Source organism: Dromiciops gliroides, chromosome 2 (assembly GCF_019393635.1).
Source record: "Dromiciops gliroides isolate mDroGli1 chromosome 2, mDroGli1.pri, whole genome shotgun sequence".
NCBI lineage: Eukaryota > Metazoa > Chordata > Mammalia > Microbiotheria > Microbiotheriidae > Dromiciops > Dromiciops gliroides.
In genome coordinates this window covers 194,401,615-194,428,092 of record NC_057862.1, presented here as the reverse complement: position 1 = coordinate 194,428,092, position 26,478 = coordinate 194,401,615, and the positions used below count along the sequence as shown (strand labels likewise).

Sequence of the window (26,478 nt, the reverse complement as noted above, 5' to 3'; positions counted from 1 at the left end):
TAATAGCCCTGTCAAAAAAAAGGCTCAATCTTCACTCCGAGTCCATTGTCTCTCTAGCAGGAGATAGGTAACAGGTCTCATCATGAGTCCTCTGAGGTAGAGGTTGGTCACTGCATTGATCAGTTTTCCTAAGTTAGTATAACTGTTCTGGAAAGCAATCTGGAATTATGCAAATAAAGTGAATACAATATCTATACCCTTAGACCCAGAGGTTTTACTTCTAGGCATATATCCCAAGAAGTCACCGACAAAAAAGAAAGACTCCATATGTGCCAATATATTTATGGCAGAGAATTGAAAATAAAGATGCCCATCGATTGAGGAATGCTTAAACAAATTGTGTTATGTGGTTGTGATGAAATATTACTGTGCTGTAAGAAAAGACCAATCTGATGAATACAGGGAAACATGGTAAGACATTTTTTTCATGTTACACAAAACACATTTTTATTAGAATTTATGGACTATGGAATTTTAGGACATAAAAGTAATCACAATCATATCTTTAATATAACACCAGCAAAGGGGCGGCTAGGTGGCGCAGTGGATAAAGCACCGGCCCTGGATTCAGGAGTACCTGAGTTCAAATTCGGCCTCAGACACTTGACACTTACTAGCTGTGTGACCCTGGGCAAGTCACTTAACCCCCATTGCCCTGCAAAAAAAATATAACACCAGCAAATATAACGTCTCTGTCACCCCAAATCTGTCAAAATTAAATAATTGCATGTGACTAATATGACAGTTTGTTATTCAGTCATGTCTGCCTCTATGTGTCCCCATGGGCATTTCCATTAGGTTTTCTTGGTAAAAATATTGGAGTGCTTTGCCATTTCCTTCTCCAGTATGTCCCCATTTTACAGATGAGGAATTGAAGCAAATAAGAGTTAAGTGACTTGCCCAGGGCCACACAACTACTAAATATCTGAGGCTGGATTTGAACTCACTCTTCTATAAATACCACCATTTCCAGAAACATGGTAAGACTTACTGGTACTGGTGTAAAGTGAAGTAAGCAGACCCATGAAAATGATATAGACAATGACTACAAAAATATAAATGGAAAGGACTACTACAAAACAATTGAAACTAAATGATACAAAATGATAAAGCTTGATTCAAAAGAAGAGATGTGAAAAAACATTATCTCCCTGCTCCTTTTCAGAGGATGGGAGTGCATCCCATCCCAACAGTGCATATTATGTCAGATTTTTAAAAATATGTTTATTAGTTTTGCTGCAAAAGTTTTCTCTTCTTCCCCTTAAAAAACTTGTTTTTGGTTCTAAGGGATACTTCCCTGGGAAGAGGCAAAGGAAGAAATATGGGGAGAAATCTGGGTGAGGGAAAAACAACAATTCAGTCATCTTTTTTGGTTGTATCCAGCTCTTAATGACAGATTTGGAGTTTCCTTGACAAAGATGCTAGAGTGATTTGCCATTTCCTTCTCTAGCTCATCTTACAGATGAGGAAATTAGGTAAACAGGGTTAAGTGACTTGCCCAGGGTCACACAGCTAGTAAGTGTCTGAGACCAGATTTGAACTCAGGAAGATGGGTATTCCTGACTCTAGGCTGGCACTCTATCCATTGCCCCACCAAAAGACCAGAGATATCAGTAAAAATGTATATAAAAAAGAAACTGAAGTATTAAGAAAGGGAGAAACTCTGGGATAGAACATGTGTCCATTCCCCATAGGACTTAGTTAATTTTTCTTTACTTAAGTGATATGCTATGATCCCTAGAACATCTTGTCCAAGTTATTATTTTCCATTCATGGGCTAGCATCTACCAAGACTTTCAAAGTCACCCTCCATTCCCCAAATTAATTGCTTGTTATGGGACTCTAACCGAAAAAATAAGATAAATAAAAGGCAGAATCAATTAAAATGGCTCATTAGGCCCATTGCCTGCCTTTCATTAAGCCCCTAGATATACAAACTGTGCTTATTTTCTTGGCTGGGAAACCACAAATGTGGTTTCCACCTCTTTTTGTGCCAAATTGGATCCTCTGCTCCTTACGAAAGTCAAACATGCACAGCCTAAAGGAGTTCTTTTTGGTTTCATTCTTCTCTTGGCCCAAATTTGGCCAAGGTGTAGCAGCTACCCCCCCACCCCCCATCCTCCCTTCTCAGTTACCCAGGGTCCTGGGGGCAGCTAGGTGGCACAGTGGATAGAGCACCGGCCCTGGAGTCAGGAGTACCTGGGTTCAAATCCGGCCTCAGACACTTAACACTTACTAGCTGGGTGACCCTGGGCAAGTCACTTAACCCCAATTGCCTCACTAAAAAAAAAAAAAATTAAATCAGTTACCCAGGGTCCAGGCCTCTGTTTCCTATACACCTAAGCCTACAGCCTCATCTTGTATTCTGTTTTTTAGGCCACAAGCTAAGAATAGATGCAATGATCTAAGCTGAACTGTCTCCAAGAGAAAATAGGATGGCCCATTGTGTTAGCAGACTGTCAAGTTGCCTCAATAGCAAGAACAGGCATGACCTTTAAATTTGTCAACCATGGACTCCTGAGAAGTGGCTCAGTCCTTGAAGGGGTCTGCCAATTCACATATATGTATATATGTATATGTGTGTGTGTATGTATATATACATACATACATATATATATATACACACACATATATATGTCCATATATAAGGGGCTGATCAATCAACAATTATTAAGTACCTACTATACGCTAAGCTAGCACCTACTGTGCTAAGAGGTCATGGATATTAAAACAACAACAGTAATAACAATAACTAGTGTTTATCTAGTACTTACTATGTGCCAGGCACTACGCTAAGCACTTTACAATGATCTTATTTGATCCTCACAACAAGGAGAGAGGTAAGTGCAATTATTATTTCCATTTTTACAGATGAGGAATTGTCCAGGATCAAACAGCTTTTAAGTGTCTGAGGCTGGATTTGCACTCAGGGCCTGAAACTCAGGCCAGGCGCTCCATCCACTGGGCCATCTAGCTGCCAAAAAGAGTTTCACAATCCACCGAAGAGATATCAAATGAAGAGCTGATCGAGGGAGCTGTATGAAGATCCTGACCCCAAGATTCAGGAGGGATCAAATTTCATAGATTCAGAGCTGGAAGGGACCCTGGGACCAGGATGGTTAGCTTATTTACCCAAAGCCACACAAATGGTAAACATCAGAAGTGAGACTTAAACCCATATTCTCTGACTCTGGCACCAGTACCTTTGTTCCCTTGACCAGTTCATTTTGATGAACGTGTTGGGCAATACAGCCATTGTGGAGAGCATTTGAAAAACTCCTTCCCAGAGAAACTGTGGGCCTAACCACTGGCACCTTGTTAAGAGGACAAAAAACAGGGGGCAGCTAGGTGGCACAGTGGATAAAGCACCAGCCCTGGATTCAGGAGGACCTGAGTTCAAATCCAGTCTCAAACACTTGACATTTACTAGCTGTGAGACCCTGGGCAAGTCACTTAATCCTCATAGCCCCACCAAAAAAAAAATAATAATTTTTTTTTAAAAAGAGGACAAAAGACAAGATTAGATTATATATCATTTAAGGGCAGCTAGGTGGCATAGTGGAGAGACTGCTGGACCTGGAATCAGGAAGAGCTGAGTTCAAATACAGCCTCAGACACTAGCTACATGATCCAGGGCAAGACACTTAACCTCTCTCAGCCTCAGTTTCTCATCTGTAAGGTGGAGATAATGGCACTTTACCTCTCATAGCTGTTGTGAGGATAAAATGAGATATTATTTGGAAAATGCTTTGTGAAACTTAAGTCTCTATAGAAATGCTATCATTATCATTATTATTAATTGGTGGCTAGGACTGCTTTAGTAGTAATTTACTGGGTTGAAACTACTCCTTGTGGTCTCCTAGAAACTGAGTTTCAGTGACCAAGGCTGCCTCCAGGATGTATTAATTAATATAATATTATATTGTAATATAGTATAATATAATACAATACAGTATAATATAACATAGTATGATATAATAATATAATTGTAATTATCATCATGAAATCATAGAATCTGAGAGTTGGAAGGAATATAAGAGGCCATCTAGCTCCATTCATAGTCATTAATAATAATTAACATATATATCAATTACTATATGCTAGGCAATTTGCAATTATGATCTCATCTAAACTTCCCATCAACCCTGGAAGATGGGTGCTATTATTGTACCCATATTACAGATGAGGAAACTGAGGCAGATAAGAGGTTAAGTGACTTACCCAGGGTCACCCAGCTAGCAAATGTCTGAGACTTGATTTGAACTCAGGTCTTCCTAATTCCAAGCTCAGAGCTCTATCCTAGCTGTTATATGCCAAAGGAATCCTTACTATAATATACCCAACAAGGTTCAGCCTATGCCTGAAGATCTTGGGGAACGGAGGGGCTCCTCACCTCTAGAATTAGTCCATCCTTGTCAGAGGAGCCACTTCTCTGCTGGAATATTCTCCCCTCCTTATCTCTGCCCCCTAGATTCCCTGGCTTCCTTCAAGTGCCAGCTAAAATCCCATCTCCTACAGGAAGCCTTTCCCCATTCCCCCTTAATTGGTCATCTCCAGTTTATCCTGTAAATTTTTTATTTGAACATAGTCGTTTGCATGTTGTCTCTCCCATTCGACTGCAAATTCCTTGACTATCTTTTGGCTTTCTTTGTATTCCGAGCACTTAGCCCAAAAGGAACTGTAGAATCCTGTGGACAAGAGTGATTTCACCCAGTTTTCCTGATGTCCTAATATTCAACAGGGAGTTTGGATCCCTGATGAAGTGAACTTATGGGCTAGTGTGAATGTTTTCTTGGTTTGTTTATGGGCTCCTAGAGGCGTATTTCTCTATTTTCTGGGGGCTAAAATAAAGGCTGTCCTTTATATATTTGTTATCTTGAGAGTTTATATGAGAGCTGGGGATCCTTTTACCCACATTTCTGAAAATCTGTGCATAAGTTATGCCTGAGTAACAAATACTTGCCGGGAGTGCTGGGGAGAGGGGAACAGTAGGTAGAAGAACAAGAGCCAAAGAAAAATGAACATTTGGGGTCATTCATAGAGAATAGATCTAGTCCGTATAAACCTAAATTTGGGGGAATGAGGTTCAGGGTTATAGGTAATATATGCATAAGCAAACATACTTCCTGTTTCAACCTTTCTCATGTGTATAGGTCCTGTTACTTTCTTTTTGTCATTACATGTACTATTAACAAATGGTACTTGAGGTAGGGAGGGTGATTCATTATTTTTTTGGATGTAAAAAGGAATCACTGCACTAAAAAGATAATGACAACTATTTATTTACTCCACTGGTGAAGGCAGGTATATCTGAGTGGTGGGGATGCTACATGGCAGGTCAAATGTAAGGGAAAGAAAAGAGGTTAGTCATTTTTGGTAGAAAGAGCCTCTTGTAGGGGGCAGCTAGATGGCAAAGTGGATGAAGCATCAGCCCTAGAGTCAGGAGGACCTGAGTTCAAATCCAGCCTTACACACTTGACATTTACCAGTTGTGTGACCTTGGGCAAGTCACTTAACCCTCATTGCTGTGCAAAACAAAAAGAAAAGAAAAAGCCTCTTACAACACTGTATACATTGTCAGGACTAAATGATATTGGTTAGTGTTGCTAAACTGCTTTTTCCCCCTTCTTATTCTTTGTTATAGGGGTTGTTTCTCTGTGTAGTAGACGGGGAAAGACTATCTTTATCTGTCTGTCATCCATCCATCCATCCATCTATTTATCTATCTATCTATCTATCTATCTATCTATCTATCTATCTATCTATCTATCTATCTATCACAGTTAGGTGACACAGTGAATAGAGCTCCAGGCCTGCAGTTAGGAAGACTCACCTTCCTGAGTTCAAATCTAGCCTCAGACACTTACTAGCTGTGTGACCCTGGGCAAGTCATTTAACTCTGTTAGCCTCAGTTTCCTCATCTGGAAAATGAGCTAGAGAAGGAAATATCAAAGCACTACAGTGTCTTTGCCAAGAAAATCCCAAATGGGGCTGTGAAGAGTCAGACACGAGTAAAAAACAAACCAACAACACGTTTTCTCTCTCTCTCTCTCAACAAAGATGATGTTAAAAAAAAAATAGAAGAGGGGCAGCTAGGTGGTGCAGTGGATAGAGCACCGGCCCTGGAGTCAGGAGGACCTGAGTTCAAATTCGGCCTCAGACACTTGACACTTACTAGCTGTGTGGCCTTGGGCAAGTCACTTAACCCTCATTGCCCAACCAAAAAAAAAAAAGTAGAAGAAAAAGTCTCCTGCATTTGTTCCCAGTGATCTTGGTTACTCATTCTCCTCTCTAGAGATAAGGGCAGGGAGGTAATGTACAAAGAAGAGGGATGGTCCTTAATGTGCTCAACCTACCTGGTTGATAAGTCACAAACAGACAAGAATTCGAAGTGGGCCACCACACTGGCAGGAAACTTTGTATTTGTGCAAACCAAGCTTCCCACTCTCCTGCTCTGCTACCAATAGAAATAAATAATAATGACCAATATTCATATAGAGCTTTAAAGTCTGCAAAGTGCTTTTCAATATTATCTCAATTGTTTCTCACAATTCTGGGAAATTGGTGCTATTTTACAGATGAAGAAAATGAGGCCAAGAGAGATTTAGTAACTTGCCCAGGGTCATAGTTGTATAAGTGTCTGAGGAAGGATTTGAACTCAGATCTTCCTGAAGGAATTCTTGCACTCAGGAAAAATTCAGTTAGGGGTGAAAATTGGATCTACAAACCAAACACCAGCTGGTCCCACTTTCTATTAGAGAGTGTTCCCAATATGAATCTCACTATTTGATTCTCCAGTCAAATGATGGAAAAGCAATCCTTGATACTAAGATGATGACATATAAAATTTCCAGCAAGTGGGAATATGTACCAACTTCTCAAAGAGGCAAAGTGTGTATGATACACTTCACTCCACCCTCCTTAAATCAACTTGAAGAAGTATAACCTCAGAGGTCAAGGCCCTGGGGCAAAGCCCTGGTCACTCCACCCTAGTTATAGCTCTGGCTATGGCAATATTTGTTAGCTGCCCCCAGTGATTTCTTAATGTTTTTCAGAGCTGAACCTGTGGAAAATTAAGAAGTAGGAAGCTTATCTCCTGGTGCCACCACCTCTTAAGTTTTCTGTTCCCCCACATTGCTTTCCCTACTCACTGTGACACCCTACCTGGCCCTGCTTTCCTATGCCAGGTAATAATTAGCAATCAATTGCAAGTCACATTTATGTAGGGTTTTAAAGTGTGCAATTCTGTGAGGAAGGCAGTTCAAATATCATCACCCCCATTTAATGGATGAGGAAACTGTCTCAAAGAGGTTAAATGATTTGCCCAAGGCCATACTGCTAGGAAGTATTGGAGGTAGGATTAAAACCTGATCCCCAGGTCAGGATAATAACAACAGCAGCAGCAGCAGCAACAACATCTACCTCACAGGGTTGTAAGTTACAGGGACCAAATACTATAATATTTGTAAAGCCTTTATCACAGTGCCTGGCACATAATAGGCACTATATAACTGTTAGCTATGACTGATATTATTACTTTTCTAGTACAAGTAATGTGGGATTTGCAGTATTCCTTTGTTATAGATGTGCATTCAATGTCAATCTAATGAAGTAATTACAACTTTGGGCATAATCACGATCCATGTGGTGACCCTCAAATCTCACTGACCCTTCTTTCACTCCATCTGTCATAGGATAGGCTTAGACACTACCATAAGACTTTTAAAAAAAATTATTACCAGTGCAGCTAGGTGGCGCAGTGGATAGAGCACTGGCCTTGGAGTCAGGAGTACCTGAGTTCAAATCCGGCCTCAGACACTTAACACTTACTAGCTGTGTGACCCTGGGCAAGTCACTTAACCCCAATTGCCTCAGTAAAAAAAAAAAAAAATATTACCATTCTTTGTTTTTGATTTAAGAAATACATCTGGGGGCAGCTAGATGGCGCAGTGGATAGAGCACTGGCCCTGGAGTCAGGAGGACCTGAGTTCAAATCTGACCTCAGACACTTAACACTTACTACCTGTGTGACCCTGGGCAAGTCACTTAACCCCAATTGCCTCACTAAAAAAAAAATACATCTGGGGCAGCTAGGTGGCACAGTGGATAAAGCACCAGCCCTGAATTCAGGAGGACCTGAGTTCAAATCCGACCTCAGACACTTGACACTTACTAACTGTGTGACCCTGGGCAAGTCAATCAACCCTCATTGCCCCCACCGAAAAAAAAATATCTATAAGAAATACATCTTTTCCCAGGGAGCCAATCCTTATAACATCTATAAAAAGAGGGGAAAAGTACTTCAGTAGACTTAACTAATATATCAAAAAAGTCTGACATCTTATGCAGTGTTTCACACCCATAGTGCTCCACATTTGCAAAGAAGCATCCTCTACTTCCTCTTGCTTTACTATTTTTACTTTGTAAATTTCTCTGGCTCTATCAAATATTATGCAGGGCACTATTGCAAAGAAGGGTAGCTAGATGGTACTGTGCGTAGAGTGCCAGGCCTGGAGTCTAGAAGATTAGTCTTCCTGAATTCAAATCTGGCCTCAGATAATTGCTAGCTGTGTGACCCTGGGCAACTCACTTAACCCTGTTTGCCTCAGTTTCTCATCTGTAAAATGAGCTGGAGAAGGAAATGACGAACCACTCCACTATCTCTGCCAAGAAAACCCCAAATGGGGTCACAAATAATTGGACACTACTGGAAAGTACTGAACAAATATTGAAAAGAAATGTTTTCTGATATTAGAGCATGCTGGGGTTTTTTTGGCACTTGTTGTAGAGAAAGGGACCCGCTGGGATATCTAATCAATATCAGACTAAGTTCTGAGTAGAGTAAACTGGCTCAGGGTGAGTCCCTCAACCATGTCTCACCCCAGTGGTCTATTTGCCTTAACCATCAGGCAGGACTAGGGAGTAGACATCTCTTCTGCCATGTTCTAAGAGGGTGACCAAACTGTTAGGTTTGACCTGGAATTCTGATATTCCTCCCAAGAAAAAAGTTCCTCTTCCCCACTGGAGGTATGACTAAATAGCAGTTCCTATGAAAAAGATCTGAGAGTCTTGGTGGACTGCACACTGAATATGAATCAGTGGTATGATATGGCAACCCAAAAAGCTAATGCTATCTCAGACTACCTTAAGAGATACAGAATATCCAAACTGAAGGAAGTCACAGTTCCATTATCTTCTACCCTGGTTGTGCCATAGTAACACCTTATTTTAGGAAATACCCAGACAAGCTGGAGCATGTCCAGAAGAGGGTGACCTGGCTGGCTAGAGAATGGGACAACACACCTTCCAAGGATCAGCGGGAGGAACTGGGAAAGTTTAACCTATTAACAAGAAAACATAAAAGCCACAAGATAGCAGCCTTTAAATATTTTAAGGGCTACCACATGGAAGGGCGAGGCTTGCTCTAAATGACCCCACAAGGCAGTGCTGGACTAGGAGCAGTGATAGACATTGTCCAGAAGTAGATTTTGACATGATGTGAGGGGGAAAACCCCCTTCCTAACAAAGGCGTCTCAAAATGCAATGGGCTAGGGGCAGCTAGGTGGTATAGTGGATAGAGCACTGGCCCTGAATCCAGATTCAGGAGGACCTGAGTTCAAATCCAGCCTCAGACACTTAACACCTACTATCTGTGTGATCTGGGGAAGTCACTTAACCCCAATTGCCTACTCCCCCCCAAAAATGCAATGAGCTGCCCTGGGAGGGAGTAGGTTCCTCCTCAGTGGGGGAAGTAGAAGTTGGATGATCCTTGTTGAGAATCCATCGAGAGGATTCTTGGGCAGATACAAGATGGCTTCAAGCTCTTAGATCCTGGGATCCTCTTCTCTGTTACCCTCCTACCTCGGTCACCTTTCTACCTGGCACTGACATTGAATACACCTTCTGAGAAATCGTAGTATTGTTTAATATTTATCGAAAGCCCACATGTCACTTGGTACTGACAGCCCATTGGTCTCTATACCTCCTGGTAAGCCAAGCCAACCCTGCCAAGAAAAACTCGAGGTGAACTGAGAAAACCAGTTGTGATCTGCCCTGTAAACAGGAGGAAGCCTCCTTGCTAACCCCGCCTCCAGCACCTTCTGGAGCTGATTGAATGGAAGGAGAGGTCAAAATTGCAGACACAGGTTGTCTGAAGCTCCAGTCCACCCAACTGTTGTGTCGGCGACACAGGGCAGAGGGAGGCATCGGCCATGGCACAAGGTAGGAAAGGACCCTCACAAGCCTACACACGCAAGAATAGTTGAGAGAATGGATCAGGGAGGTAGAAAATGGGAATGTGGAGGGAAGAGAGATGTGAATGGAGGAAATCAGCCCAGGCTGAAAGAACAGGTGTGAAACCTGGAGAAGAAATCTTGGGACAAACCTGACTGTCTACTGAGCATGCCGAGGAGGCGGGAGGTGTGGGGATGGTGGAGGCATCAGGCAACTGGAAGCCAGGTGTAGAGAACAAGAGTCGGGGTCAGAGTTCAGGAGGTTGGTGTGACCTCTGGCAGAACAGCTGGACCTTGGACTTGGATTTAGAGCTGGAAAGAACTTTAGAGATGGTTTAGCCTAACCTCTTCATTTTACAGGTAGGGAAACTGAGGCTCAAAGAAGCAATTTGCCCAAGGTCACACAGCTAGCTAGTAGGTGGCAGAGCTAGCTTTCAAAGTCAGAGCTCCAGGTCTCTTTCCACTACTCCTGTGCTGCCTCTTATGAGGCTTGAGTTCTGGTTTTGACTTTGCCATTAAAGTGCTGTGTGGCCTAGAACAAGTCACCTCTCTGGAGTTTTCCTCCTCCCCTCATCAGGTAGGGCTGATAAAGCTTGTCCTACCTGCCTCACAGGGTGTTGTGAGGAAAGTACTTTGAAATCCATAAAAACCTATCTAAAATGAGAGCTCTGGAGCTTCGTACATTTTTTTTTCTTGATCTAAGGGACCTCTAGTCTGTGCCCCACTTCTTTTCCACCTCATCATACATCATAATCCTCTCTGCATCCTTACCCTGTTTTCTGTATTTCTCTAAGTCCTTCTTCCTTCCTCTTTTGTAAAATCCTTACTCACCTCACACAACCTTCACAAAAACACTCTTGGGTTCCATCAATCAATGTTGTTGTTGTTTGTCCTTCAGTCTCAAAGAGTACTATGACAGATGTCATGACTTGCAGTCAATTGGATTTAAGTGAGGGAAGGATGTGCAAAGTCACCAGCCTCTCTCCTCCACAGCCATATGGGTCCAGTGGTAAGATGTATATTAGGACAACAGGGGCAGATGTTTAAGGCAATTGGTGTTAAGTGACTTGCCCAGGGTCACATAGCTAGTAAGTGTCAGAGGTGAATTTGAACTCTGGTCCTCTCAACTTCAGGACCTGTGCTCTATCCACTGTGCCATCTAGCTGCCCCATAAATCAATGTAAAACATAAACCCTATAAGCTTTAGAAAACACAGCATATAGCCTTGTTCTAGTGATATATGTCTAGGAGCAGATAACAGCTAGGGTTAGTTACAATGAGAAGTATTTGCTCTTTAGTCAATTAGTCATGTCCAATCTCTGTGACTCCATTTGGGATTTTCTTGGCAGAGACACTGTAGTCTATTGCCATTTCCTTCTCCAGCTCATTTGACAGATAAGGAAACTGAGGCTAACAGAGTTAAGTGACTTGCCCAGGGTCACACAACTAGTGTCTGAGGCCAAATTTGAATTTAGGAAGATGAGTCTTCCTGATTCCAATCCCAGTGTTCTTTCCACTGCACCACCTAGCTTCCCCTGTGACCTCCTACATGAGGCTTTTCCTGATGCCCCTAGTAGCTACTGCTTCTCCCCCAAATGACTTTGTACTAATTCTGTATATATTTTCTGTAAACTTATATATGTCCATGGTGTTTTCTTTCCCTGATAGAATGTAAGCTTCTTGAGGTCAGGTCCTGTTTAATTTTTGGTTTGTATGCCCAGTATCTAACAAAGTGTCCCGGGCAGCTAAGTGGTACAGTGGATAAAGCACCGGCCCTGGATTCAGGAGGACCTGAATTCAAATCCGGCCTCAGACACTTGACACTTACTAGTTGTGTGACCCTGGGCAAGTCACTTAACCCTCATTGCCCTGCAAAAAATTAAAGAAAAGGGGTAGCTAGGTGGCGTAGTGGATATAGCACTGGCCCTGGATTCAGGAGGCCCTGAGTTCAAATTTGGCCTCAGACACTTGACACTTACTAGCTGTGTGACCCTGGGCAAGTCACTTAACCCCAATTGCCTCACCAAAAAAGAAAAAAAGAAAAAAAAATTAAAGAAAAGTAAAATAAATGACTTTACCACAGCCACATAGAGTAGGACAGAAGTAGGAGCAGAACCCAGGTTTTCCTAATTTCAAAGCCAGTCCTCGACCTACTACATAAGACTGACTCTAGTATTATCATTCTTTCTTTCTTTCTTTTCCTTCCTTCCTTTCTTTCTTTCTCTCTTTCTTTCCCTTCCTTCCTTCCTTCCTTCTCTCCCTCTCTCCCTCCCTCACTAACTCCCCCCCCCCAAAATTAATATTTATGTTGTTGTTCTGTAATGTTCAACTCTTCATGACCCCATTTTGGGGGTTTCTTGGCAAACATGGTGGAATACTTTGCCATTTCCTTCGCCAGTTTGTTTGATAGATGAGGAACTGAGCCAAGCAGGGTTAAGTGACTTGCCCAGGGTCACACAGCTAGTAAGTATCAAGTGTCTGAGGCCAGATTTGAACTCAGGTCCTCCTGAATACAGGGCTGGTGCTTTATCCACTGTGCCACCTAGCTGCCCCCTCAACCAGATATTATGATCATGATTAGACATTGGGAATAATAATAGAAAGAATAGCAACAACAACCACAGCTAGCATTTATAGAGCACCTACTATGTGCCATTCATCGTGCTAAAGACTTTACAAATATTATCTCATTTGAGCCTCACAACCCTGGGAAGTTTTTGTCCTTGTTCTTGAGCCATTTCAGTCATGTATAACTCTCTACGACCCCATTTGGGGTTTTCTTAGAATAATTACCAGAGTGATTTGCTGTTTCCTTCTCTAGCTCATTTATCAGCTGAGGAACCTAAGGCAAATAACATTAATTGACTTGTCCAGGGTCTGTAAGTTCTGTAAGTAGTAATTGTCTGAGGCCAGATTTGAAATCAGCAAAATAATTCTTCCCGACTTCGGGACTGGCACTCTCTCCACTGTGCCACCTACCTGCTCCAACCCTGGGAAGTAGGTGCTGTTATTATCCCCACTGTGGGGGGGACGATGGGGGTTAAGTGACTTGACCAGGGTCACACAGCTAGTGTCAAGTGTCTGAAGTCACATTTGAACTCAGGTCCTCCTGAATCCAGGGCTGGTGCTTTATCCACTGCACTACCTTGCTGCCCCCATCCCCATTTTACAGTTGAAGAAACTGAAGCAAACAGTTTAATGGCTTGCCCAAGGTCACTTGGCTAGTAAATATCTGAAGCTTGATTTAAACTCAGTACAATGTTGTGACTTCCTGGCTCCAAGTACAACATTGTGCCACCCAGCTAGCTGCCTTTGTTAAAGAGGGTATAATTGGTCAGGGGGAGCTGGAATAAATAGCTTGAGATCCCTTTCAGTTCTACAATTCTGTGTCAATAAATACCACAAGGATTTAGAAGATGGTTAGACAAGTGTATCTAAGAAGGCTACATTGAGGAAGCAAGACCTAAGACTTTCAAGGATAGGTTGTAGGGAGAAGATGGAAAAATCTATTCCAGGGAAGGTAGGGCTGGGGAGGGATGCATTAGAGAAGGGGGGCTACCTCATTAACAACTATGGGGGCAGCTAGGTGGCGCAGTGGATAAAGAACCAGCCCTGGATTCAGGAGTACCTGAGTTAAAATCCAGCCTCAGACACTTGACACTTACTAGCTGTGTGACCCTGGGCAAGTCATTTAACCCCCATTGCCCTGCAAAAAACAACAACAACAACAACAAACAAACAAACAAACAAAAAAACAACTATGAAGAAGTAGTAATATGCAAGCTATGATCAACATGGTGAGGAGACAAGTTTGGATGAAACAGAGAGTTCACATTAAGGAGTATAATGTTAGATGATGTTGGAGGAGGCAGATGGGGTTAGATCATGCAACATCTTAAATGCTGGAATACCAAGGAATGGAAACTTTATCCCATGGGCAATGGGGAGCTATCAAAAGTTTTTAAGCTGCAGAATGAAAGAAACAAAGCTGTATTTAGAACAGATTAATCAGACATTAAAATGTAGGATAGACGAAACAGAGAAGAGACTAGAGGCATGGACCAATTAGGATAGGGCTTATTAACTTGTTGCCCTTGGATAGATTTCAGGGGATCTGTGAAATTGGAAGGGAAAAAAATACATTTTAATTTTCATTAGCCTTTGATTTCCTTTTTAGTCCTGTGAATTTTATTTTATGCATTTAAAAATGTGATTCTGTCACCAGGCTGCCAAAGGTACCATGACACAAAATCGCTTAAGAATCAATTATAAGATTGTTGACAAAAACCCTAGTGAGTTGACAACATTCTGAATTGGGGTGGTTGTGGCAGTGGGAATAGAAGAAAAATGATGAGGATGAGGAGCTAAGGATAAGAATTTCCATTCTGGATTTCATTCTCACCAACAAGGAAGAATCAATCAATAAACATTTGTTAAGCCTACTATGTGGCTGAAGTGGTATTGGGCACTGAAAATACAATGAGAATGAAGTGATTCTAACTCATAAGGCTATCACGTTCTTTTTTTGTTTGTTTTTGATTTTTGGTTTTTTTGTTGTTGTTTGTGTGTGTGTGTGTGTGCGTGTGTGTGTGTGTGAGGCAATTGGGGTTAGTGACTTGCCTAGGGTCACATAGCTAGTAAGTGTCAAGTGTCTGAGGCCGGATTTGAACTCAGGTCCTTCTGAATCCAGGGCTGGTGCTTTATCCCCCGCACCATATAGCTGCCCCAGGATATCATTCTAATAGAGGAGACAACAAGTATTTATACAAATAGATACAGTATAAATATAATGAATAAATAAAAAGTATTTAAATGCAACATAGTTTGGGAGGCACTGCATGCAGGGTCATCTCCAGTTGTCCTGATATATATCTTGCCACTGGATCCAGATGGCTCTGGAGGAGAGAGTGAGGTTTTTGACTTTGCACAGACCTCCCTCACTTAAATCCAATTCAGTGAAAGTCATGACATCACCCTGAGAACGAAGGACAAACAACAACAACAGTTTGGGAGGCAAGAGACTAGCAGATTGGAAAATCAAAAAAGGCATCTCATACATAAGATGGTGCTTAAGCTGCATCTTAAAGGGAGAGAAGGACTTTGAAGCAAAATCCAGGGCTGGGGAGGAGAGAGTATATTCCATATAAGCAAAAGGGGAAAAAATCAGTTGATAGGATGGAAATGATGGAAACCCTGGAGGGAAATAACCACTTCATATCAGAATTTGTGACAAAGAGTAAGTACAGCTGTGCATAAACCATCATTTAGATTTTTGTAGAGCATCATTCAGAGGGGTAGCTAGTTGGTTCAGTGGATAGACCGCTGGGTCTGGAGCCAGGAAGACCTGAGTTCAAATCCAGCCTCAGACACGCACTAGCTGTGTGACCCTGAGTAAGTCTTTTAACCCTGTTTGCCTCAGTTTCTTCATCTGGAAAATGAACTGGAGAAGGAAATGGTAAACCACTCCAGAATCTTTACCAAGAAAATCCCAAATGGGGTCATGAAGAGTTGGACATGACTAAATGATTAAACAACCATGACAATTCATAGGGTTCAGAAAAAGAACATAGAGTATTCCATGAAGTAAGATTCTACAAGAATTCATTTCAGGGGGGATGGGAAATTCTCAAAAATAAAATTCTGAACACATCAAGGGAAACAGTTCTCCTGAGGAAGAAAAAGGGAAATTGTCTAAATATCCTGTATTTTAGGAAGGACTTTGATAATCTAGAGAACAAGGGAGGGGAACCAGGATGGTGAAGACCTTCGAGATCATGCTAAAGGAACAGCTGATAATACAGGTGCCACCACCACATTATCATCATTGTTATCTAGCATTTATATAGTGCCTTTGGGTTTTTCAAAGAACTGTAAAAATATTGTCTCCTTTTCTTCTCAGGGCAATTCTGGGAGGGGATACTATTATTATTATCCCCATTTCACAGATGAGGAAACTAAAGCATTAACAGAGATTAAATCAGTCGGTCAATAAATATTTACTAAGTGCCTTCAGGAAACAAAGAAAGGTAAAAGACAACCCCTGCTCTCAAGAAGCTCACATGCCAAGCTCAGTAACTTGCCCATAGTAAGTAGCAGAGGATGAATTTGATCTCAGGTTTTCTTTGTCTCCAGGTCCAGCATTTCCTATTCTCTGCCACATAGCTGCCAGAAGATGAGAATTTTTGATGGTGGGGGAGGGGAGAGTAGATGGGATGGGACATAACAGCAGTTTTCCAGTATTCAAACTGCTACCCTGTAGAAAAAAGATATCTTTATTCTGATTGGCTCCAGAATATAGAACTGGGAACAGTAGGGGGCGGCTTGATACAAGAAGAAGCTGCAGGCAGCTATGTGGTACAGTGGATAGAGCATTGGGCTTGGATCCAGCCTCAGACATTTACTAGCTATGTGACCCTGGACAAGTCGCTTAACCATGTTTGCCTTAGTTTCCTCATCTGTCAAATGAGCTGGAGAAGAAAATGACAAACCATTACAACATCTCTGCCAATAAAATCCCAAACGAGATCATGAAGAGTTGGACATGATTGAAATGACACAACAACAAAAAGAAAAAGTTTTCTAACCATCACAGTCATCCCAGAGTGGAATAGGCTTCCTTAGGAGGTAGTGGTGTCGGGGGCAGCTAGGTGGTGCAGTGGATAGAGCACTGGCCCTGGATTCAGGAGTACCTGAGTTCAAATCCAGCCTCAGACACTTGACACTTACTAGCTGTGTGACCCTGGGCAAGTCACTTAACCCTCATTGCCCTGCCAAAAAAAAAAAAAAAAGAGGTAGTGGTGTCCCTCTCCTTGGCAATGACTGCTTGTAGGTAAATTGTACTGGGGATTCTTGTTCAGGCACGGATTGGGTGGCTCTGAGATTCTGTGAAGGCTTCAGATATTTTAAGAGAGACCTTAAAGTTTTCTTCTCCAGGTTACATCATCTTTTATCCCATTTTATGCCTGAGAAGAAAAAATGGGGGAGCCCTAGTTGACCCAAATTCGTTTCCTTGTTAGGGTCTGTCCCAGAGTGATGGACAGTAGCCCTACTATTCTGATTTATGAAGCGCCAAGGACACTGAGCATCTTCCTGGCGGTGGACTCTTTCCTTGACCTTGTCATTTACAGGGAAGCTCAGGCTCTCTTGTCCCCAGGACTTCCTACTTCAACAGGAAGAGAGGAGGCCAGGCCCTAAGCAACCGGTAGCTTTGGTTTCCTGGCCAAAGAGCTGTGCTCCTCAGAGGAACTGGGCTAGGCTGGAAGTAAGAGGGACAGCCCTTGTTCTCTGTCTGTCCACAGCGCTGGAGGTGTCTGTCTCTGATTTCCAGTTCTACCAGAACAATGTTCAGCACCACACAGAGGAAATCAGCGTCCAGCGGCTCTTAGTGCGTCGGGGCCAGGCCTTCTGCATCACACTATACTTTAAGAACAGGGGATTCCTATCCAACATGGACAAAATCATCTTCATCACAGAGACTGGTGAGTCATCCCCCAAGATGGTGCGGGGGGCGGGGGGGGGGAGGGGGGAAATGAGGAGACCAACTGGCAGAGGCCAGGCACTACTCTGGTCTCCTCACAAACACTTCTGTTGGTCCTTAGGTCCAAAGCCTGACCTCTCCATGGGCACCCGAGCCGTATTCTCCATAGAAGAACCAAACTTCAAGAGCTCTTGGATTGCACTGATCAAGTCCAATGGGGCCAACTTCCTGGAAGTCAGTCTGTGTGCCCCGCCCATGGCAGCGATTGGTCAATACCTCTTGAAAATTCACATCGATTCCTTCCAAGGACCAGTCTCAGCATATCACCTTGGGGAGTTCATCGTTCTCTTCAATCCTTGGTGTCCAGGTAGGGATGAGTCCTCTATCCCTTCTGTCCCCTTCTGATGTTGTTTAGTAGTTTCAGTCATGTCCAAATCTTCATGATCTCATTTGATTTTGATTTTTTATTTTTTGGCAAAGATACTTGAGTGATTTGCCATTTCCTTCTCCAGCTCATTTGACAGATGAGGACACTGAGGCAAAGAGGACTAAGCGACTTGCCCAAGCCAAATTTGAACTCGAGTCCTTCTGACTCCAGTCCCAGAGCTCTATCCACGGCACCATCTAGCTGCCTCTCCCCTTTCTGCCCATCTGTAATTATGATAGACGGTCCTTCAATGCTTATCCCTTATCCCCAGCACTTAGTCCCCATTCTCAAGCTCCCAAAACCAGATATTAAGACACAGGCACTCCAGAGACTGGGAACCTTTAAAAATGATTTCATTTGGAAAAAAAACCACCCAACAACAACAAAAACCAAGAACCAAAGACTATTAATGAATCCTTTTTTTTTTTTTTTTTTTGGTCTGTGGCAATGACTATATTGCCTGCATCCTCAACACAGCCCTGGCTGGAGTTGTTTTAAGGTTACAGTGGATTGTATAGTATAAGGATTATGTTTTTAGGGGCAGCTAGGTGGCACAATGGATAGAGCACTGGCCCTGGATTCAGGAGGACCTGAGTTCAAATGCAGCCCCAGTTACTTGACACTTACTAGCTGTGTGACCCTGGGTAAGTCACTTAACTCTCGTTGCCCCACCAAAAAAAAGGATTATGTTTTTAGAACTGTAAGGGACCTCAGAAGCTGTCTAACCCCTTTATTTTGCAGGGAAGGAAACTAAGGCCCAAAGAGGTCATGTGGCTTGCCCAAGTAAGGATCTGAACCCAGGTCCTCTCATGCCAGATCCAGAGCTCTTTCCATCTATATTTGGGTGCATGTATGTATACACATATGTATGTATTATATGTGTAATACATATATTTGTTTGTTTATCTATCTATTTATTTATTCATTCATTCATTCATTTATTTTTTTTTCAGGGCAATGAGGGTTAAGTGACTTGCCCAGGGTCACACAGCTAGTAAGTGTCAAGTGTCTGAGACTGGATTTGAACTCAAGTCCTCATGAATCCAGGGCCGGTGCTTTATCCACTGTGCCACCTAGATGCCCCACATATATTTATTTTTTAAACTGCTTGTATCTTATCTTATTCAATCCTCAGAACAACCTGATGACATTTATGACAATAACAATACATGTTACTGGGACTGCTTGGCAGATGAGGAAACTGCAGCCCAGAGAGTCTAGTGAACAAGTATTTATTAAGTGCTTACTATGTGCTGGACACTATGCTAAATGCTGGAGACACAAAGAAAGTTTTTTGACATTTTATAAATAAAATTTTGCAAATAAAAGTTAAAAAAAATTTTAGGAGCTCACATTCTAATGGAGACGACAACATGCAAATAGCTAGGAACATACAAGATATATAAATGGATGGTGATCTTAGAGGAAAGCCACAAGTAGGGTTGGAGGTGAGGGGACCAAGAAAGATCTCTTGGGATTTAAGCTGAATCTCCAAGGAAGGTTAGGAATTAGGGCAAATGACTTGTCCAGGGTCACTCAGCAAGTGCCTGGTAGAACTATGACTAGAATCCAAGTCTCCTGATTCCTAGTTTCTGTTATACCACTCCTGCCCCTACAGTAGCACCACATTATACTCACTTCTTTAGTTTTCTGACATTCTGACACAGACAGTTAGTTATTAAGGACCTTTGTCCTTAATTGGGTCAGAGGATGGCTGCCAATGCACACTCAGGGACTTATATTCCCCTCTCTGGGCCTTCCTTCTCAGGTGCTACTCCATATTATGCAATAAAAGGCATATCCAAGGTCACTAGACCAGTTTGTCAATGTTCTTTCTAAAATGAGGCTCTCAAGATCTAATACAATGCTCTATACGTGATCTGACTAAAGCCAAGTAAGCCAGGACTGTCACCTCCCTTGTTTCAGACAATATGCATCTATTAATGCAGTCATTCATTGCATTAGCTTTTGGGGATTCTGTGCCACACTGTTCATTTATATCGAGCTGAGCTTCTAGTCCATTAAATCCCCTAAAGTCTTCTCACTTGAACTGTTACCTTGCTATGCCTCTCAGATCCTGTCCTTGGGTAATTAATTGATTTTTGGAATACCAAATGTCAGACTTCAATTTTATTTTTTGCACCAAACCTGAGATTTCACTTTTATTGGAAATTCCCAATGAGAAAATTCACTCTGCCAATGCAAGGTCAGAACCTGCTCTTGTACTTTAGAGAATTTTCTGAGGGCACTGAGAGGTTAAATAAGTTGCCCAGGGTCACACAGCCAGAGTATGTCACAACTGGGACTTGAACAGGAGTCTTCTTGACTCCAAGGAGAGTTCTCCATCCATCTCTTTGCCTCACCACTTACCCTGAGTATTCAGTCCCAGACACTGAGCAAATCATTCGGCCTGCCTAATAGCACCTACCTTACAGAGTTCTTATGAAGAGCAAGTAAGATAATTTTTGTAGAGTACTTTGCACAGTGCTTAGCACACAATAAATGCTTTTTTCCCTTCCCCACTTCCCCTATTAAATTTCTTCTTCTTAGAAAAGACTCAGGGGGCGGCTAGGTGGCGCAGTGGATAAAGCACCGGCCCTGGATTCAGGAGTACCTGAGTTCAAATCTGGCCTCAGACACTTAACACTCACTAGCTGTGTGACCCTGGGCAAGTCACTTAACCCCCATTGCCCCGCAAAAAAAAAAAAAAAGAAAAGAAAAGACTCAATGTTTCAGCTTGTCAAGCTCTTTCTGCATGTTGACTCAGTCTTCCACCCCATTAGTTATCCCTCCCAGGTTTGAGTCATAAGAATTATAGACTCCTGGAATGGGAAGGGACTTCAAGATTAATCTATTTTTAATGGCACAGGTACTTAACTGTGCCATCTATAGATGAGAACATCTATCTAGTCCTTGTTCTTTTTTTTTTTTTTTTAGTGAGGCAATTGGGGTTAAGTGACTTGCCCAGGGTCACACAGCTAGTAAGTGTTAAGTGTCTGAGACCGGATTTGAACCCAGGTACTCCTGACTCCAGGGCCGGTGCTCTATCCACTGCGCCACCTAGCTGCCCCTAGTCCTTGTTCTTAATGAATATACTTATCAGTAATGTACCACGTAAGCCACATCCCTTGAACCATCTTAAAACAAAGCTAGATCAAAGCAGAAAGGCAAGCCAAGCCAACTCAATCAGAATCACTAATCTCCTTCATGTCCTCAACCAATGATCACCCAGCTTTCACTTGAAGACTACCACAAAGATAAGGAATTCTCTATCTCCTCAGTCAATTCCTACAGGTTGTTTTTTTTTCTCCCACGTAACATAAGGTGAGACTTAGGATCGTGGAACCGGAGCTAGAAGGGCCCTCAGAAGCTCTCTGATCCAAGCTTATTTTACAGGTGAGAAAACTGAGGCCCAGGGAAGTGTAGTGACTTACCTACTGTCACAGAGGTAATAGGCAGGATTTTAACCAAGGTGTGCTGATTCCAGAGTCAGTATTCCTTCCTCTGTACCTCACCTCCCCACCCACATTAGGTCATAGAATAGACTGTCCTTTCCAAAGCATGAGCATCATTGCAGGCATTTTTGCAGTTTGCCAGCATACCTGACTAGTAAAAAATGGAGAAGTATGTTGGTTCTTTTGGTGGATTGTACAATATGGGGCTGTGTATAGCAGGCATCTGAGTAATTGCCAGAATGGTTGAATATTCATTCTCATTTTAATGTGACAATTTTGGTGTTATCCAGCATTTTTTTTTTGCTGGATAACATAATTCAAGGGTAGTGCACCACATGGTACATTACTGCTAGCTATGTTCTTCAGAAAGCAAGAGACAGATGTTCTCATCCTCAAACAGCACAGACATCCACACCACTGAATACAGATTAGCCATCAAACTAGAAAAATAATTCATGTTTATTCCTCTGAAGAGTTACTGTGACAAATGATGATAATTGAGATTTTATCAGACATTTAGGCTAAAATTTGTCAATTCTGAAATAAGATCATACCTAAAAATATCCTTTAAATCTAAACCAATAACTCTTAGGCAGTACCAGATTGTTTTGAGTATTACTGCTAGATCTCCTTCTTTCATATTTTTTTCATCGATTCCCTTCATATACTTGAGCTTTTGTTGTTGTAGGTGAATTTTGTTATTGTTTTTTCTAGATCTATAAAATATTTTTGAGAGATTGATTAGTATAGCACTAAATGAGTAAATTAACTTAGGTAAGATTGTCATTTTTGTGTGTGTGAGGGGGTAATGAGGCTTAAGTGACTTGCCCAGGGTCACACAGCTAGTAAGTATCATGTGTCTGAGGTCATATTTGAACTCAGATCCTCCTGAATCTAGGGCTGGTGCTTTATCCACTGTGCCACCTAGATTGTCATTTTTATTATATTGTCTTGACCTACCCATGAACAATTAATATTTTTCCAATTGTTTAGGGCTGACTTTATTTGTGTGAAAAGTGTTTTATAGTCCAATAATTCTTAGATTGCAAAAGGGGCATTGAGAGTAGCCACTGCTACTGTACTTCTTAACTTTGAGGTTTATCTAGACATGGAACAGATCTCACGGGTTCTGTCCTAACCTCTAAATTCCTTACTCCTCTGTTAAGGGCTAAAATTCTAGCTAGTCTGTCTAAAATATCTAATGAGTGGTCGCCAATAAATTATAAGCTTTAGCAAGAGTTAGACTTTTAAGCATTTATTAAGGAGAATAAGAGTTTGGTAAAGAGAGAGAGAAAGGCCTAGATTCCTATCTATTAAAGGGAGAGCACATTTCTAGCTCCCTTCTCCGCCAGCGTCCTCAGGAAAGAGAGCGAGACTGAGCGCCAGTCTCTTCCTTCCTCCTCCCACTAGCCCGCGTCACTTCCTGACTCCTGGTCTTGCCCTCAAAGACCTTCCCTTCATGGGCAGAACTCCTCTACAGTAAGTATCCAGCAGGTGGCGTTATTCCAATCGTTACAGTCCCCCCTGTTGTTCCTCAAGAAACAAAATGTTTCCTTGACGGAACAGTAAAAACAATATGATAACTATTGCTAACTAATAATATGTGAACAACAATATAGAAAAGGAAGAGAGGAAAGTTTTGTCCAGAGGGGCGATTTTTTTTGTCCTCATGAACCGACACTTTGACATTAGTCTTGCAAAGGGAGGGCCTCTGCAGAGAATACATGTTACAGATGGTGTATATTATAACAGAAAGAGAAAAAAAATCAACAAAAAGAACAAATCAAAACTGTTCATTTAAAGTCTCTGAAAGTCTTTTCTCAGATGTCCTCTAGGTGTAGTCGTGGAATGGAAGTCTTTTCAGGGGTTGATGTGTGGATGCTGGTAATCAGCCAGGAAAATTTCCTACAAAATTGAGCTTAACACAACTTTAAAATAGCTTTGTCAATAATCAAATCAAACAATGAAAGTTCTCAAAAACATGTCTAAGGGAATTCAGAATCTTGGTTGTTACACATGAAACATATAATAAAACAAAAATTGAACCATTCTTTAAAATTATAATATTACTATAGTCCCCCCCTTATGGAGGGTAATTGAGAAGACAATTGCTGCGATATTAATTATTAAAAATAATTTTTATCTTTGTTTCATCACTTTTTGCATCATCTGCCTAATTATCCTCATGCCATTATGAGAAATTAAAAAATCTAATATAATTGGTAACAGGTGTCAAGGCCAAATTCAACACTGTATTTATCATGACACCTGAGATAATTATGGGGGTTACCATAAAAGAACAGAGAAATGATGGGATATGAGCATTCCCACACTTGAGCAATATGTACTGCCCATACAGTATGCCAGGCTTAAAATAGGTGGATGGAATATACGTCCATGCCACCGAACATATTGGAGGAAACTGAGTCAGACTTAATCAGATGCATGGGACTGAGATGTCCATGGCATCAGGCATATAGGAGGGAGCATGGAAGCCAGGTGTAGAAGTGAGATGGGTGGGATGAATACTTCCAGCCATCTGTACAATATTGTGGGGAAAAATAAAATAAAATATTAAACCAAGAGAATCCAACCTCAACATTTGTCAAAAGCCGTTCCCTCGGCCATACCTTGACTTCATGCATGTCTCCCCTCATGTGACAGTTCAGTGTCTGCTCTTGCATGTATTCCTCTTGTGATTGGATGGCATCTTGGCCAACTGGCATCTGATAACTCAGAATAAAGGCAATTAATGTCTTAAATGATAAGTTCCCATAATCCAAGTCTCATATGGATTTAAAAATTGAGGATAATAAATGATTGCAAAAATGTGAATACATCTTGACTCAGAACACAATATATAATTATGCAACAATTTCAAATAATACCCCTTTTTTTTTTAACTTAGTATACAATTACTTTTTTGAAAAATCAGAACATATTTAAATACAAGTTAAAGCACAACAGAATCTCAAAGAAAACTTTTTTTTTTTTTTAAAAAGAAAACTTTTACAAATGTTCCCCTCTTCTTTTTTTTTTTTTCGGAATATGCTTATCAAAAATAATACTTCTAGAATCAATTTACACTTGCCATGGCAAACAATTTGCCAGGGAAATGCTTTAAAGAGTTTGATCAAATAATCAGTTGAGAAAAAATAACAAAAACAAACAACTCAGAATATGGGAGCACAATACTCCTAGAATTAACATTGTATTATGAAATCAAAACCATCTTGTAATGTTTCAAAATTAGAGAGATGAATAAATAGAAAAAAAATACACATGGAACAATAAAAGACAATGAAATTCAAACTAGGGAAATCTAAATGAATGTGAACTTAATATTAATAAGAGTATTATAAAATATAAACTTGATCACATGACTATAAAAAGCTTTTACAAATATTCTCCTTGTTTTAAAAACTAAGTATGACACAATCTCAAAAGCATTAAAATCTCTATAAAAATAAACCCATACCATTAATTTCAAAATGTATATTTAATAGCACAGAAATCCTATGTAACCTCTGAACTGACATTAATAATCTGAGTGAATTCAGAACACTCTTGATTCCGATATCTAAAATCCCCAATACTCATATCAATACCTTGCTGCTTACTTCTACATTTCTGTAAAATATATACCCTTCCATGGCAAAAGAAGCAGAGTCTTGAACTATGTTGATTGTCATTCTTATTCAGCTTAAGTTTTTCTTCTTTAACCCCTCTATATTGTCTGTCGGGCTTTTCACCATACAAATGCTTTATAAGATTACTAATTAAAGACAAAAGCAGGTTAGCAAAATTATGAACAAAACGAGCATATCTGGAATTTAAAGAGTTTTCTAAGATTGTCTCAAAAGCACAGCCAGGCCGGGGAAGGGCTGAGCCTGAAGCTGCAAATGCAGGTAGAAAAAGTTGAGCATGCGCATCAGATCTCTGGACTTCCCAGGCAGGGGAAGCTATGGGCTTGGCCATAGGAGGAGTAGAGGGTGGGGTCTGGAGAGGAGGGGAGGGACCAGAGCAATTTGAATCAGACTTGATTTTGAACTCAGGCCTGGATTCCTCTTCCCCCACTTTGCCTCCAGGTGCTAGGGGATTAAAAGCTTCTAGAGGGTGGGTCATTGCCTCCAGGCATGCAAAATTAGAGCAACAATTAGTGTTAGAACTGGGAAAAGCTGCGGGAATCTCTTCAGGTTTCTCTGAAAAAGCATGGTTGGGAGAGGGAGAGATATTTCCTTGTGTGAGTAAGTTGCTGGCTCTTTTAACAAAAATAAAAAGAAAAATAGAAAATCCACAAAAACAAAGCATTAACATGATCTTATCTCCCATTTGTCTGGTTAAACAGACTAAAATCAAAAATAGGATAATTAGGGAGTTTAAAAGGTCCATTTGAAAAAATTTAAAGGGAAAACACCAGGCAATTCAGCAGTACTTAAGATTTAAAGGCTTAGGGTAGGGAAAATTTCTTACCCAACCGGAAGATCAGAAGTGGGGTTCAGCTTTCCTCTTCGTGGTCAGCCATCTGTTAAGGGCTAAAATTCTAGCTAGTCTGTCTAAAATATCTAATGAGTGGTCGCCAATAAATTATAAGCTTTAGCAAGAGTTAGACTTTTAAGCATTTATTAAGGAGAATAAGAGTTTGGTAAAGAGAGAGAGAAAGGCCTAGATTCCTATCTATTAAAGGGAGAGCACATTTCTAGCTCCCTTCTCCGCCAGCGTCCTCAGGAAAGAGAGCAAGACTGAGCGCCAGTCTCTTCCTTCCTCCTCCCACTAGCCCGCGTCACTTCCTGACTCCTGGTCTTGCCCTCAAAGACCTTCCCTTCATGGGCAGAACTCCTCTACAGTAAGTATCCAGCAGGTGGCGTTATTCCAATCGTTACACCT

The 26,478-nt window shown here is 41.3% G+C and overlaps 1 protein-coding gene across 1 annotated transcript in view; it reads left to right on the top strand.

Annotated features, from left to right (window-relative positions):
• The first annotated feature begins 10,427 nt into the window (after nt 1-10,427).
• The window catches only part of TGM5 (transglutaminase 5), a 58,527-nt gene continuing 42,476 nt past the window's right edge, over nt 10,428-26,478 (top strand). The window contains exons 1-3 of the mRNA XM_043980566.1: nt 10,428-10,494; nt 17,360-17,710; nt 17,831-18,076. Of these exons, the coding sequence (XP_043836501.1) occupies nt 10,428-10,494; nt 17,360-17,710; nt 17,831-18,076 (664 nt within the window). The remainder of the gene's footprint in view (nt 10,495-17,359; nt 17,711-17,830; nt 18,077-26,478) is intronic.